Source organism: Neolamprologus multifasciatus, chromosome 3 (assembly GCF_963576455.1).
Source record: "Neolamprologus multifasciatus chromosome 3, fNeoMul1.2, whole genome shotgun sequence".
In the NCBI taxonomy this organism is placed as follows: domain Eukaryota; kingdom Metazoa; phylum Chordata; class Actinopteri; order Cichliformes; family Cichlidae; genus Neolamprologus; species Neolamprologus multifasciatus.
Window position 1 is genome coordinate 35,779,490 of NC_140441.1, and position 16,675 is coordinate 35,796,164.

The following is a 16,675-nucleotide window of genomic DNA, read 5'->3' on the forward strand; positions in this document are numbered from 1 at the left end:
TAACCTGTTTATTCTGCACTAACCTGCAACCTTTAAATAAACCAGTTAGTCTGCCTCAGTTTGTTTAGCAGCACGTTTCACAATATGAAAAAACATAATGTCACATGTACAGAACCAATATCTGATTTAAAAACATGAAGACTTACATGTGAGCTTTACAATCAGTCGTTGGGCCAAAAACAAGAAAAAGGAAACACTTTAAGCCCTGACTACGACACATAGTTTTGCCACTTTTATCTCTTTTTCTGTGATATTCCTGGTGATTAATACACCAACAGGAATGAATTTCATGTGTTACTGTTTAATCTCAAAGCAGTTTGATTTGAGGCTCGCAGTGACAAAATAATAACTCCCCTTAAAGGTGTTAAACCTAAAGTAATGAAGGTCTCCTAAAGGTCTCTTAGTATTAGACTCTTGCTATTTCTGTGCCTTCATTCTAATGTGTACACTCTGTGTTTAGTTCCCCTGGACGTGGCCCTGTTTTCCCGGAGCAGATCCTTAGTTGTGAATGATTGGAGAGTGGCTATAGCGAGCAGTGAGTGAGCGAAGAGAAGCTTTCCCTGTCCTCCCCACCTTGGATTTCCTGCAGCCTGGACCCCGTCACACTTGTATGTAGTACAATTCCCTGCACTGTCTGTACATATTCCTGGTGTAATAAACCCCACTATTTCTCCTCAAAGTGAAGAGTCATGCGTGTGAGTCCTCAGTGAACGGTGACATCATTAGTACAGTAACAAAGTATTTGTACTTCATTACTTCCTTCCTCATGCTGTAACCCTCGATCTCATTTGGTGTGTTTTTCCATTTGATGAGATGCAGCTTTCCACACCATCTTTTCAAGGCCCTATTGCTGATCACCACACTGTGTTTATGTGCTAAAAGAGAAATCATTTCCTGCATTGAGACTAAACGGATTCTGAAGTACAATTACATTAACTCAGAGGGTATAGCAGCTGTTGCAGTTTGTCTTGAAACAACTTTAATCTCCACATTTGGACTTTTTTCTCAATTCAATTACGATTTTAATCTCAAAATTGAAAATTTATTTTCAATGTTATCTATAATAGTTTTTCTTAATGTGGCCGTAATACTCATTCGTACAGCAACATTGCCAGCAAACTGAAATTGGAAAAAAAGATGTAAGCAAAAAAACACAAAGATGTAGGTTTCAAAACTTAGTTAATAATAGAAAAAAAATTATTCGCACATTTACGGTTTCAATTCACCTTTTTTTCAGTTTCATTTTTTCCCCTTTCGATACAACATTTTCGTGTTAATTATTTTCAGTTTCATTTTAAGGTGGCATCATTTTAACCCCCCACACACACAGAGGGTCAATAACACTCACATTTCCAGAGTGTAACAACCAACCACCTGTGTGAAATCTGAAATGCCCATGGTGTTGATTCTGTAATATATATTTAGCTAAAATCTACACATTTATTTGGGGGGAAAATTGTTATCTGGCTGTGGTTCTAAAGATCTGTGATCGTTAAGTGTTCACTGACACCTGATTTATGCATACACAGTTATTGTGGTTCATTTCATTATGTCTTGGATTTGTCTGAATGTTGTGCTCCTTTATCAGTCTTTGCTTCCTGCATGTACAGCTTATGTGATTATTGACCAGGAGGGTTTGCAGTTTCATCAAAACATGAGTTGTTTGTTGCTTTGATTATGACTTGGCTGACTATGGCTGCTTATACATTGCAGAGTCAGACTATTACATTAATACGCTATTAGTGTTTGCATATTGAGCCCAGATAGCTCAGTCACTAGAGCATCAGACTTTTAATCTAAGGGTCCAGGGTTCAAGTCCCTGTTTGGGCGCCAATCTTTACAGAATTTTGCAGAGGAACCCACCTGAGAGATTAATAAAGTTTTATCTTATCTTATCTTGTGTAATGTAGGGGGGAAATTCTTATAGTGACAAATATTTGACATGATTGCCAAGTTGTCAAAGCACCGTGTCAGGTCTTTGAAAACTGTAATGCCCTTTCAGCTTCCCGCTGGACTAAACATGCCTTGTTGTTTCTTTCAAATCTGTCTAAACACATGCATGTTGTAATAATGATGATTTATTGTTTGCAAGATGGTTTGTTCCACAATGGATTGTGTTGCTGCAAGGACGTTTTAGAGTGTCACACAAGCAAGGATTGTTAGGCTGTATGTTGCTGTTGTACATGGCAGAGGACCAATCTGAGTTGCATGACTTGTTAATAAAACTTACTACCCCGTTGGGTAGGAAATAGATATTCTGGAGTCTGTCATGAATGAGACTAGAATATAACATGGTGGCAGCGGTGGAATTCGAACCCACGCCCCCGAAGAGACTGGAGATCATAGCTAGACTACACTCGACGCACCTAGGTGTAGAAGGTTGTCTGAGGAGAGCCAGAGAGTGTGTGTATTGGCCAGGCATGAACAAACAAATTAAGACTTATGTGACTAAGTGTGACATCTGCAGGTCAGTTGACTACAGACAGCAGAAAGAGACCTTGGTCCCACATGAGATCCCAACTAGACCGTGGGCTAAGGTGGGCTCAGACCTGTTTATGTTTGACAACAAGGACTACCTTATCACAGTGGACTACTATTCAAACTTCTGGGAAATTGACTATCTCCCAGACACTAAGTCCACCACAGTGATTAGAAAGTTGAAGGCTCACTTTGCCAGACAGGGCATCCCGGACATTGTTGTTTCAGATAATGGACCACAGTATACGTCCGGTGACTTTCTGAGATTTAGTCGACTGTGGGATTTCCAGCACAAAACATCTTCACCAGGTTACCCTCAGAGTAATGGGAAGGCTGATTCAGCAGTGAAGACAGCAAATAGGCTGCTGCTAAAGGCAAAAATGGCGGGGCAGGACCCATATCTTGTGATTCTGGACCATCGCCACACACCATCACAAGGCCTGGAGACCAGCCCAGCTCAGAGGCTGCTCAGCAGGAGGGCACAGATGCTTTTGCCAACCAGGATGAGCCTGCTAAGGCCAAAAGTAATTCAAGCCCTGTGGGAGTTGGAGATGAAACAGAAGCGCCAAAAATTGTGCTATGACCGATCAGCACGAGACATGGACTCTTTGAAGCTAGGGGACAGTGTCAGAGTTCAGCCTTTTGACCGCCATTCCACTTGGAGCAGGGGAGTGGTGATTGGGACTGTTGACCCGAGGTCCTATGAGGTTCAGTTGGACTCTGGAAGTGCCCTGAGGAGGAATCGGAGGCACCTGAGACTTGCAGGCGTGATGGATCAAAAAAATGCCATGACAGACACTGGGGCACTGAGCAGCTCAGTGACAGCTCCTTCAAAAACTCGTGGGCAGCAGATCAAGACTGACGAGGTATCAGGGGGTGTCAGGACAAGGTCAGGCCACAAAGTGGTTCCACCATTACGGTACAAGGACTATGTTACATAATGATGATTTACTGTTTGAGGGGAAGAGTTGTGTATTCTGTGGAAATTGATGTACATGTTTGAATAGTGGAATGCTTTTGTATTCTTTGAGTGTTTCATATTGTTTTCTCCCTCAGTAAGAAGAAGGACAAATCAAAACAAAAAAGGACTTCTGTTTTTTCCAAAAACAAAAAAAAGAGAAGGGATGTAATAATGTGAATTATTGTTTGCAAGATGGTTTGTTCCACAATGGATTGTGTTGCTGCACGGACGTTTTAGAGTGTCACACAAGTAAGGATTGTTAGGCTGTAAGTTGCTGTTGTACATGGCAAAGGACCAATCTGAGTCGCATGACTTGTTAATAAAACTTACTACCCCGTTGGGTAGGAAATAGATATTCTGGAGTCTGTCGTGAATGAGACCAGAATATAACACATGTTGTCTTAGTTGATGAATTAAAATGGAAAATGGTGCTTTTGCCACTGAAGTCTGAATATGTGCCACTGGCAATGCAGTACTAGTTGACTTCTTTTTGCTTTCCCCCCAGCATGCTATGATTTGCAGTTGTTGATTTTCTGGTGGAGGTGTATCCAAAATTATTTGCAACTGGTTTACAGGACTGGTGAAGGACTCTTGTTTCTGGTCACCAGGGAGAGTCAGTATCACAAAGGCTGTGAAGGATGGAGCTGCTCTAGATCAGAGGTGTCAAACTTAATTGTACAGGAGGCCAAAACTCAAAGCACACTTTAGGTTGAGGGCCAAACAGGGTAAGCATTTATTGAAAACACTAAAACAATGTTTTTTGAACATAAATATGAATAAAAACAGACAGGAATATTGTTTCAGAATAAATACACTTAGAATAAAGAATAACTTCTAATAACCGTGATAAGTTTTCAAACATGTCTTTTCCTATCGTTGTACCGTGCATCAATTTAACGTCCAATATTTCCTCTGAAACGGGCATATTGGAGTTCACTTCACGGATGAAGATGGCCAGCTGTGTAATGTCCATCATGTCTGTACTTTTATCCACAGCAAGAGAGTATGCTATAAAGTATTTGCTTCTTTCACTCATCTCTGTTCTTAAATCAGTGGTCATCTCACAAACCCGATCAGCAACCGTATTTCTACTCAAGCTCACATTTGCCAATATCTGCATTTTGTCTGGACACAAGACGTTGCGCACCTTCATCATGCAGCTCTTCAGAAACTCTCCCTCAGTAAATGGCCGGGCTGATTTGACTATCTCCTCTGCTTCCACAACAGCTTCACTTTGTGATTTTGCTCTGGTGAAAAAAACATCTGCTGAAATGTCAGATTCTTCTGTAGCTCTTCTACTTTCTGTATGAGAACTGTGAATACATGGAAGGAGGTAACACAGACGATCGGGTAAAGACTGAAAGAAGGCACACAGACTAAATGCACACAAAGGAGATTAGGGAAAGTGGAAACACATGAGGAAACAGCTGACACAAATTAGCATAATGACACCCCAGGGGAAGTGAAACTAAAACACGCACACACACGGCAAGCTTGTCAACATAGGAAACACGGACGAGATGATTCTACAAGAGTGACTTAAACACAAGCATACTGAAAGTAAAAGACAGAACGTATAATACTGTGAACAAGAACAGACACAAGGGAGGAAAGAGAAAAATATATATTGATTACAGAAATAATACAGAATGGCCTCCTCATGATTTAAGGCAATTTTACATTTCTACAGCAGATGTTTTTTACATTGTGTTATTGTATAAAAGTTATTACATAATAAACAGAAATCACCATGTCTAACAAGTCTCGATCAAAGCAGTGAGAATAAGACGAGACTTTGTTAAGTGGAGTTTTTGTAAAGCAGGTTTAATGACAGAGAAGATTTTGAGCTTAAAGTTCAATCACTTTAAAAATAATGACGGGAACTTTGCTGCTTCACACTCAGTTTCTACTTGATATCTTTTGATTGTCTGAGCACTAAAGTTACTGAGATTCAAGTGAACATCTCATGATGTGTTTTCAGTGCTCTAGTCTGACAGTAAAAGTATATTTCAAACACATGAAGTCAATCACTTATGTAACAGATTCATCCACTAGTCCTAACAGCATCATTTAAAACATGTCAATAGAAAATGTTTTAAAAACAGAGACTATTATCTTCAACACAGACCAGAATACAGGAGGGATATGCACTATAAGCCCAACCCAGTGTGAGGGTCCATGTTTCCACAGTGAGTAAATAAATACAGTACTATATGCTGCTCAGCTAATAGGAAGCTGAATTTAGTTTAAAATACACTTAATGACAAAAGATACTTGACTGTTGATTTGGTTTAGCATTAATAATCTTGGAGGTTAGACGACCTCTGGAAGATGGACTAGCTTTAGATGAAAACCGTTTTCGTGTCTCTCCTCTTCTGCTTCTTTTTAACAGCGGACGTCCTTCAGGATCTCTCTCCACCCAACCAACATGGACTCTACTGTCTTTAGCAGATGCTGTTCTGCACTTAGTTTCCTTTGCCTTTCATAATAAAAGTGACCACTGCATGAGAACCATGAAATACTCTTCAGACTATTACACAAATTTCACTCTGGAATTCACAATGTTTAGTTTCATAAGTATTATATGTCTAAATTATATAAAACAGATATTCACTTTTTCTTGAGCCACAAGCATGTCTGCAAGAAAAATGTCATCTTCTGCTCTCCCTTTGTCTCACTGAGCAGCCATTTCAACTCTACTACATTAGGCAAGGCAAGGCAAGTTTATTTGTATAGCACAATTCAACAACAAGGTGATTCAAAATGCTTTACAGAGACATTAGAAACAAAAACTAATAAAAAGCATGATTTAAAATTGATTAAAACAAGCAAACAAACTAACTAATTAACAAACAAACAAACAAACAAAACAGTATATAAAATCAAAACAGATAAAATCAGAACAGTAGATAAAATCAGTAGTTAAAATGTAAGTTTTGAAATTTAAGCTTAAGTGCGGATTTGGTGTTTTATTCATATGCAGCTGAGAACAGGTGAGTCTTCAACCTGGATTTAAATAAACTGAGTGTTTCAGCTGATCTGAGGCTTTCTGGGAGTTGGTTCCAGATATAAGGAGCATAAAAGCTGAATGCAGCTTCTCCGTGTCTGGTTCTGACTCTGGGAACTGATAAAAAACCGGATCCAGATGACCTGAGGGATCTGGAAGGTTCATACTGGGTCACGAGGTCACTGAGGTATTTTGGTCCTAAACCATTCAGAGCTTTATAGACCAGCATCAGAACTTTAAAGTCTATCCTCTGACAGACAGGCAGCCAGTGTAAAGACCTCAGAGCTGGACTGATGTGGTCCACTTTTTTGGTCTTAGTGAGGACTCGAGCAGCAGAGTTCTGAATGAGCTGTAGTTGTCTGACTGATTTTTTAGGTAGACCTGTAAAGATGCTGTTACAGTAATCAAGCCTACTAAAGATGAATGCATGGACTAGTTTTTCCAGGTCCTGTTGAGACATCAGATCTTTTATCCTTGAAATATTCTTGAGGTGATAGTAAGCTGATTTTGTTATTGTCTTAATGTGTTTTTCTAAGTTTAGGTCTGCATCCATCACTACACCCAAATTTCTCGCCTGGTTTGTGGTTTTTAGGTGTATAGATTGAAGTTCTCTGGTGACCTGTAATCGTTTTTCTTTGGCGGCAAAGACTATTACTTCAGTTTTGTTTTTGTTTAGCTGGAGAAAATTGTGGCACAACCAGTCATTAATTTCCTCAGTGCATTTACCAAGAGCCTGTACAGGGCCTCGGTCTCCTGGTGACATTGTGATATATATTTGTGTGTCATCTGCATAGCTACGATAGTTTATTTTGTTGTTCTTTATAATCTGTGCCAGTGGGAGCATGTAAATGTTAAACAGAAGGGGTCCCAGGATGGAACCTTGGGTAACTCCACATGTGATACTTGTCTGCTCAGATGTGAAGTTACCTATTGATACAAAGTATTTCCTGTTTTCTAAGTATGTTTTGAACCAGTTTAGTACAGTTCCGGAAAGACCTGCCCAGTTCTCCAGTCGTTTGAGTAATATGTTGTGGTCAACTGTATCAAATGGTGCACTGAGATCCAGTAAAACTAAGACTGACATTTTTCCACTGTCTGTATTCAGCCATATGTCATTGAACACTTTGGTCAGTGCTGTGGTTCTGTCTAAAACCTGACTGGAAAGCATCATAGCAGTTATTCTGTTTTAAGAAGTAATTGAGCTGTTGAGAAACTACTTTTTCAATGATCTTAGTTAAAAATGGGAGATTTGAGATCGGCCTGTAGTTGTTCATTTGTGTCTTGTCAAGATGGTCCTTTTTCAGTATAGGTTTAATTGTTTTGTAATTAAGGTTTTATTACAGCAGTTTTTAGTGATTCTGGAAACACACCTGATAATAAAGAAAAATTTACGATCTGTAACAGGTCTGATTCCAAAGTCTTTGAGACCTTTTTGAAAAAACTTGTTGGCAGGACATCTAAACAGCAAGAGGAGGAGTTCAGTTGACCTAAGATGTCCTCCAGGTCTTTGCTGTTAATCGGGTGAAACTGTTTGATGGTGTTTAAACAGTTTTTCGGTGTACACAGTACATATTCTGGATCTGCTGTTGATGTACCAATTGTTTGTCTAATCTTTTGGATTTTTTCTGTGAAGAATTTAGCAAAGTCATTGCAGGCCATGGTCGAATGAAGTTCAGCTGCCACTGACACAGGAGGGTTTGTTTAGCCTGTCAACTGTAGAAATAAGACCCGAGCATTATGGCTGTTTTTAGTGATGATGTCAGAGAAGTAGGACCTTCTTGCACTCCTCAGTTGTAAATTATAATTGTGAAGTTTCTCTTTATAGATGTCATAATGAACCTGGAGGTTTGTTTTTCTCCATCTGCGCTCAGCTTTCTGACACTCTCTTTTTTCATTTTTTACTAGTGTGGAGTTTCTCCATGGAGACTTTTTCCTTCCAGAGATAACCTTCACCTTAATGGGAGCAATTGTATCCATTACATTTAACATTTTAGCATTGAAGCTATTGACGAGCTCATTGACTGAACCTCTGGACAGGTCAGGTGTTAATGGGAAGACCTGGTTAAATATCGCACTACTGTATTCAGTTATACACCGTTTTGTGATCACTGCTGTTGATATATTTGTGTGGGGCTGAAATTTTACTTTCAAAGAAAACACAGTAATGATCAGACAGGCCCACATCAGACACAGTAACCTTTGAAATGCTCAGGCCCTTGGAGATCAGTAGGTCAAGAGTGTGTCCTCTATTATGTGTGGCCTCTGTTACATGCTGAGTCAGCCCAAAGTTGCCCAGAGTGTTACTCAGGTCTTTAGTCCCTTTGTCCTGAGGGTTGTCCACATGGATGTTAAAATCCCCAACAATAATTACACAGTCGAAATCAACACAGATCACAGACAGCAGTTCACTGAGATCATTAAAAAAGTCTGTGCAGTATTTGGGAGGCCTGTAAACATTAAGAAACACAACTTTGGATGGGGCCTTCAGCTCTAAAGCCACATATTCAAAAGACTGAAAACTTCCAGGAGATAGCTGCTTACATTGAAATGATTCATTAAATAAGACAGCATCCCCTCCTCTTCTCCTGCTCACCCTGGCCTCACTGATAAAACTGTAGTTAGGAGGGGTCGTCTCGATGAGAACAGCTCCACTGTTACTTTGGTCCAACCAAGTTTCAGTTAAAAACATAAAATCAAGGCTGTGCTCAGTGATTAAATCATTAATTAAAAATGTTTTCCCAGCTAAAGATCTAACATTTAATAAAGCCAACTTAAATGTTTTAGAGGCATTACTTGTCCCCTCGTGTTTGGGAGCAGTCTGTGGCACACAAGGTATGTTTACTATATTTAAAGATCTTTTAGAGTGCAGCTCTCTGTGTTTTGACCAGGCCACATGTCTCCTTCTCTCACCTAAAAGTACAGAAATTTTAAAACCTTCTAGTAAACAGGGTCCCAGCTTCTCCTGGGAAAAGTCACCACTGCCATAATCCTCGCAGCCCGGACCCTCCACACATCACACATCAGACTGCAGAGACAGAGCATGAAGGTGGTAAGGAGTAACTAAGGGGGGCAAGGCTGGGCAATGTAACTTCGATTGCTCTGTTGAGGGTGGGGCTCGATGGCGAAACTTTGGCTGCTCTGGTGGGGGGTTTATGGGGGACAAAAAGGGATTGGGCCGGGGGGTAGATCTGAGCCCAGCATTGACCCGCTCCATCATCTCCTCAGTGAATTTCAGGTGTGGGGAGGAGGGAGAAAGGGAGGGGGTGGTGGGAGGGTGATGGCCTGTCAGGGGTTTGGGGGACTGGGGAAGATCGTGGTCCCTGGTCCTGGTCGTTGGTGTTGTTGAGAGAGTTGGAGGCAAATAGGGACCCCTCTTCTTGCCTCAGATGTCTCTCCTTTCTGAGGCTCTTCCCGGGTGGGGGCAGATGGAGCTCCTCCTCAAGGTTTCTGCTGGGCTTTGTCTGTTCTTGGAGTACTGTTTGTTCCTCTTTATGAGATAACTCCTCGTTTATCTCAGCCTTGGCACCAAGCACAGAAGGATGACGTATGGAATAAAACAAGTTGGAGGTGAACAGTTTCACCCCTGACTTGTTAAAATTAAATCCATTTGCTTTAAACAGATGCCTGCGTTCCCAAAAAATATTAAAGTTGTTGATAAAATGCACTGAGTGGTCAGTACATGCTGATATAAGCCATTTATTCAGTGTGAACAACCTGCTGAATCTCTCGTCTCCTCCTCTGACCGGCGGTACAGGTCCACTGATGAATACAGCTGCATTCAGAGAGTTTACAGTATTTAATAATCCAGTAAAGTCCCGCTTCAGAACCTCCGACTGTTGTTTGGACACATCGTTTGACCCTGTATGCAGAACAATGTTTGTCACAGTTGGATATTCATCTGCAATTTGAAGAATTCTCTCCTTCAGGTTGTTGACCATATCCTTAGGAAAGCAGAGGACTTTAGTGTTCTTACCGCATATACTTACGGCAGAGTCACCCACAATCAGAGTTTCAGGCCTAGCCTTTAGCTTTCCCTGTGGCCTTTTACTTTTCAACAGATTTTCAGACCTTACTTTGCTACTTTTAGATGGATGGTTGTCCGATATAGATCCAGGGTCCTTTAATAGTGGAGCAAATCTGTTCTGCAGTTTCACATTCAGTTGTTTTGGAGGTTTGTTGTTAACCTTCCTATTCACGGTTGTCCAGTCCTGTTTCCTCTCATATACAGGGGTAGAAGAGCTTCTCTGTCTCGTAGGAAGTGAAGGCCAGTCGGTTTCAGAGATTTCAGCTCGCTGTGCTCTGCCTCCCCCTTCCAGGAGACATGATTTATGTCTTGGTATTGCACCAAGACAGTCCAAGGGGGATTATCGCTTGAGGATTTATAATAGTGCACAAAGTCTATTTTCTTGGTCATGTTATCTGTGCTCCTTAGCTGTGTACTAGCTTGCTCATCGCCATTGTTTTGAATCAAAGGCAAGGTTGTTTCATTTCCACACAGTCCATTTACCTCCACGTTTACTTCTAAGCGATGAATTTTTGTCTCCAGTACTGCAATCTTCTGCAGGAGGCTGTGGTAGTCATCTGTGGAGAGGGAAGGCATCTTGTTGCTAGTTAGCCTAGCGGTTAGCACCTTTCCAGGCTATTGAGGCTGTTCGGTGCCCAGACGCTGTAATCAGGCTTCAGCTGTGTCTAGGCCACAGACACACGGAGCGCTGAGGATAAGGTAACTATAAAAATGTTGCTGTTTCTGTTAAGAACACTTTAGTCCTAATGATCTATAAGTGTCCAGAAGCTCTCGCAGGTAAGCTCATACGGAAAAAAGGGAAAAATCAGCATAAAAATCAATAAAAATCAATAAAAGAAGCAAATCATTTTAGGAAGATAAACAAAAAGACCAAACAATAGATGTGGGGCTGTCAAAGGCACTTCCATGCTCACAAACAATTAGAGTGTTTTTGACAGTGAGAGACAGTAAAGTGAAGATAATAATTACCTGAAATCAGCAAGACTTCCAGAAGAGCTTTGGAAAGAAAGACAAGAGAGAGAAAGTGTGTGTTTGTTAGTGTATAAGTGTTGGTGAAAGAGAAGTGCAGAGATAAGAATGGTTTGTGTTTGTATGAAGAAGGAACATGTGGCGGTAAAGGGGACAAAGTGCTGCTCGCAACAGGTGGAAAAAGAGGAAAAAAACTTGTATTCTTATATAAAAAGCATGGTTATTTCTGTTGCGGCAGTGATTATAAATGCAAAAACAAAACAAAATGCAAGATTTTTTTTTTGAGATATTTATTTTTTGCAAGAACACTGCTTTATATATGCTTTAATTAATGCAGCAGCCTCTGCTGTTCTGACAGTTACAAGTTTAGAATCTGGTCATGTGACTATAACCATGAGACATTTATGTCCAGAGTTCACTAATGTTGGACTTTTCATTTATTTATATAGAAGAAAGGGTTAACAAGTTTAAACGTTGAGGTGAGCAGTAAATAAAATGGTTAAACACACATTATGGGTCTCAAACTGCTCCTCTTCCTGGAGTGAAGCACAGCCTGATAACCCTCCCTCTTCTTCCTGCTCTTAAACACAGCACCTCCTCTCTGTCCACGTGTTTCCTCGTTCCCTCCCCTTCAGATCTACACTTTGAAGATGGGTGTAACCAACATGTGGTGACGTGTAAGAGCTGACAGGCTCCATTCACTGCAGAAACATGTTGTTGAGATCAGAGCTCAGACTAGTTTCAGTTTTAAGGAAGAGAAACTCACACAGTCACTGACACTGAGAGGAGAAATGGCGCAGAAAGGAGTTCAGCTCGACCGAGAAACTTTCTCTTGTTCCATCTGTTTGGATCTACTGAAGGATCCGGTGACTATTCCCTGTGGACACAGCTACTGCATGAACTGTATTAAAAGTTTCTGGGATGAAGAGGACAGGAAGGGAATCCACAGCTGCCCTCAGTGCAGGAAGACTTTCATACCGAGGCCTGTCCTGGAGAAAAACGTCATGTTTGCAGCTTTAGTGGAGCAGCTGAAGAAAACTGGACTCCAAGCTGCTCCAGCTGATCACTGCTATGCTGGACCTGAAGATGTGGCCTGTGATGTCTGCACTGGGAGGAAGCTGAAAGCCATCAAGTCCTGTTTATCTTGTCCAGCTTCTTACTGTGAGAAACACCTCCAACCTCACTATGATGCAGCTCCATTAAAGAAACACAAGCTGGTGGCCCCCTCCAAGAAGCTCCAGGAGAACATCTGCTCTCGTCATGATGAGGTGATGAAGATTTTCTGTCGTACTGATCAGCAGAGTATCTGTTATCTCTGCACAATTGATGAACATAAAGGCCATGAAACAGTCCCAGCTGCAGCACAAAGGACTGAGAAGCAGAAGGAGCTCGAGGTGAGACGACTAAACATCCAGCAGAGAATCCAGGAGCGAGAGAAAGATGTGAAGCTGCTTCAACAGGAGGTGGAGGCCATCAATGGCTCTGCTGATAAAGCAGTGGAGGACAGTGAGAAGATGTTCACTGAGCTGATCCATCTCCTCCAGAAAAGAAGCTCTGATGTGAAGCAGCAGGTCAGATCCCAGCAGGAAACTGAAGTGAGTCGAGTCAAAGAGCTTCAGGAGAAGCTGGAGCAGGAGATCGCTGAGCTGAAGAGGAAAGACGGCGAGCTGGAGCAGCTCTCACACACAGAGGATCACAACCAGTTTCTACACAACTACCCCTCACTGTCAGCACTCAGTGAGTCTACACACTCATCCAGCATCAATATTCGTCCTCTGAGCTACTTTGAGGATGTGACAGCAGCTGTGTCAGAGACCAGAGATAAACTACAGGACATTCTGAGAGAGGAATGGACAAACATCTCACTGACAGTCACTGAAGAGGATGTTTTACTGTCACCACCAGAGCCAAAGACCAGAGCTGGATTCTTAAAATATTCACATGAAATCACACTGGATCCAAACACAGCAAACAGACGTCTGTTATTATCTGAGGGGAACAGAAAAGTAACAAGAATTGAACAACAACAGTCTTATTCTGATCATCCAGACAGATTCACTGGATGTTATCAGGTCCTGAGTAGAGAGAGTCTGACTGGACGCTGTTACTGGGAGGTGGAGTGGAGAGGGAGAGCAGTTGTAGTAGCAGTCGCATACAAGGATATCAGGAGAGCAGGAATCTCTGATGAATGTGGATTTGGATATAATGACAAATCTTGGGCATTATATTGTGACACAAGGAGTTTTCAATTTCGACACAACAAAGTCATAACTGTCCTCTCAGGTCCTCGGTCCTCCAGAGTAGGAGTGTACCTGGATCACAGAGCAGGTATTCTGTCTTTCTACAGCGTCTCTGAAACCATGACTCTCCTCCACAGAGTCCAGACCACATTCACTCAGCTGCTCTATGCTGGACTTCGGTTTTGGTTTGTTGGAGCCACTGCAGAGTTGATTAAAGTTAAATAGAGAAGACAGATTCATGTTGATCCCTGACCATTATATGTACTTGTGTAGTTTCTAAATGAGGCTTTACATTTTAGAAGCTGAGAAGTTCAGTGGTCCATTGATGTGTGAAAATAATATTGCACTGATTCAAACTGTACTTACATTTATATACCTTACATCAATATAAATCTGAATTTGTTCTTATGGCTGATAATCATGTGAGTTTAAATGATACTACTCTTCATATTCAGCATGTTTGAAATCTGTCATCAGTCTGGTTAGTGGTTTTATTCTGTAGTTGCTGTAGTGGGTTGTCAAATGCAACAATATATAGGAGCTGCAGTGATTCATCAGTTAGTCAATGATTAGAGAATTTATTGTTTTATCATTGTTTTGGTCACATTTAAAGCTGGTTCCAGTTTCTGAAATGTGAAGATTGTTGATTTTCTTGATCATATATGACTGTAAACTTAATGTTTTTAAAGGTTTGAACCTTTAAAATGTAACAAAAAACTGAATCCTTGAGGTTTTTGATATTATATTATCATTATTATTATTATTGTATCTAAAGTGATGACATTTAATTTCTTTTTGAGATGAAAAGCTTGATCACACTCAGTTATTTATACATTTAAATATAAAAAACCACATCAGTGTTCCCCAACCCCCGGGCCCCAGACTGGTACCAGGCAGCAAGAGAAGAAAACATTTTTTTGTACCGATACTGGTTTTATTTTGTTGTATTTATCCACAACACCTTAATAGCCGGTCGGTGACACACAAAAGGTTGGGGACTGTTGAACTAAATGATACAGGCCTGTATATTGTGGAGGATAGACATGTTTCTTTGCCCTGAGCTGTGTCTGGCAGGCAGAGCGTCTCCACAAATCTGAAGCTTCTGATTTGGAGAAAATGAGCTGAGGGAGACACCTGGTGGACAAACACAGACATGACAGGAAGAAAGACTAAAGTGCAGAGTGGAGACAAACAGCTGGAAATACTTGTTGGAAAGGATTGTCATGCTTCAGAAAAACACACAGCACACACTCTAACAGTCCTTTATTTGCACTGAAGGAGACACGTGAAGAAACCAAATCACACAATAATGAAGTGAACACATTTATAGTCAGTGTTCAAGATGATGGATAGAAATGAAAATCATGGAGCATTTATGCAATTTTAGGTCTGTCTTACAGCAGAAGCAGCATTTACATGAACTCACTGGCCTTTTTCCACTGAACACTCTCTTCTTCATCACTTCATCTTCCTCTTCCGACTGATGCTGAGCTCCAACCCTTTTTACTTCCTGGAGATTCATATTCACTGAAATTTTACTCATGACTCAGAAACTGTTCAGTTATTCTTCATTTATTTGTCTGTTTATCAGGAACCTCTGTTGATTTTACATGTAAAGGATTTTCCTTCTATCATTGAACCTTTTAAGGGTTTTCTCATCATAGTTTTGGGGAGTTTTTAATTAGATTTACAGCTTCAGAATAACTTTGTGATGTCAGATTACAAAGTCTGTGTCCAACCCTGGTGTTTGATCAGATGTTTGATCCCTGCAGGGTTGGATTTTTTCTATGAATGTTGAATTTGTTGTTTTGGAACTGAGTTAGATTTTTACTGATGGATGATTCGTTGTAAAAAGTAGATCTAGCAACAGTTTCTTTCTTTGTTATTAACCAGCAAGAAGACTTTTCCCCAGAAATAGAGTTTTGATTAGTGGAATCGACAAACTGTTTGAGGCTGATTTGGCTGATATGGGTGAATATTGTGCAGATAATGATAATGTGAGACACTTACTGACATGTACAGATGGATTTTCTAAGTATGCATGCAGGTGTCTTCAAACCAAGGCAGGAGCATCTGTTGCATCTGCTTTTGAGGATGATCTGAGTGAGGGACGTGTACCTGTTAAACTTCCAACAGATGAAGGCGAGGAGTTTAATAATAAACATTTCCATCAACTGATGGTTCAGTTTAACATCACACATTGATTAAACCAAGTTTTGTGGAACGTTTTAACAGAAGCTTTAAGGACCGTATATGAAAATACTTCACATCTGTTAACTTATGAAGACATGTAAACGTGGTCCAGGACCTTGTGCTGTCAAGGCCAAGCGGCTGGTGTACAAAGGTTGGAGCCAAAAGCTGACTCAGTACACGTTTGTTTGATTTGAATGAAAACTTGATTTATAGCAGGGATCATGAAGGTCGAGGCGAGACATGGAGGGAATGACATGGGAGCAGGACTCACTGTCTTCTTTGTATTAAATGCTGAAGCAAAGCTACAGAGAGGGGCGTTTCTCCAGGATTGCGGTGGAGTGAGGAAAAGAACAACATGTCTGAGGTGAGTTTCTGGACTTACACTGGGAAAATAAAAAAAATGGCTCTATTTTTTGTTGCCTACATTGTAGAAGGTGACTTTTCCTCTAAACAGGAAAATGGGCAGTCAGGGGTTAAAGTGGATTCAGCAGGTGGAGGAACCCTAAAATCAGTTGCAATGGCTTATTGTGGGGAAAACATTCACTCATCAATTGGTGCCTTGATCACAATGCAGCTGACCTACGTTGCCACGTGTTGCTATGAAACAACGGAGTGCATTGAGAAAACAGTCTGCACTGAGATCATCTAGAACTTCTATATGTATAGTTCTCGAGCACATACATGTAAACAAGAGTCCATATCTCTTCAAGTCTTTCCTCCCTTCTTTTACACAGGACCGTATCTCATTTACTGTCATCCCTCGGCCTTGATGATGCGTCTTCTCATGAAAATGTTTGATGAGC

General features: G+C 40.9%; 1 protein-coding gene, 1 non-coding gene and 1 pseudogene across 2 annotated transcripts; 2 read left to right on the forward strand and 1 right to left on the reverse strand.

The window, feature by feature from the left end:
* Window positions 1–1,757: 1,757 nt before the first annotated feature.
* trnak-uuu (transfer RNA lysine (anticodon UUU)) lies at window positions 1,758–1,830 on the forward strand. The gene has a single exon. It is a non-coding gene; the product is annotated as a tRNA-Lys (tRNA).
* A 6,318-nt stretch (window positions 1,831–8,148) lies between these two features.
* Window positions 8,149–11,046, reverse strand: LOC146522867 (uncharacterized; annotated as a pseudogene).
* Window positions 11,047–12,124: 1,078 nt separating this feature from the next.
* Window positions 12,125–14,192, forward strand: LOC146522868 (tripartite motif-containing protein 16-like). The gene has a single exon (XM_085154078.1). It carries the CDS (start codon window positions 12,231–12,233, stop codon window positions 13,902–13,904), a length of 1,674 nt encoding a protein of 557 aa, XP_085010204.1. The 5' UTR covers window positions 12,125–12,230; the 3' UTR covers window positions 13,905–14,192.
* Window positions 14,193–16,675: the final 2,483 nt, after the last annotated feature.

Coding starts and splice junctions, on each gene's coding strand:
- LOC146522868 (XM_085154078.1), top strand. CDS start 12,231: ATGGCGCAGAAAGGAGTTCAGCTCGACCGAGAAACTTTCTCTTGTTCC.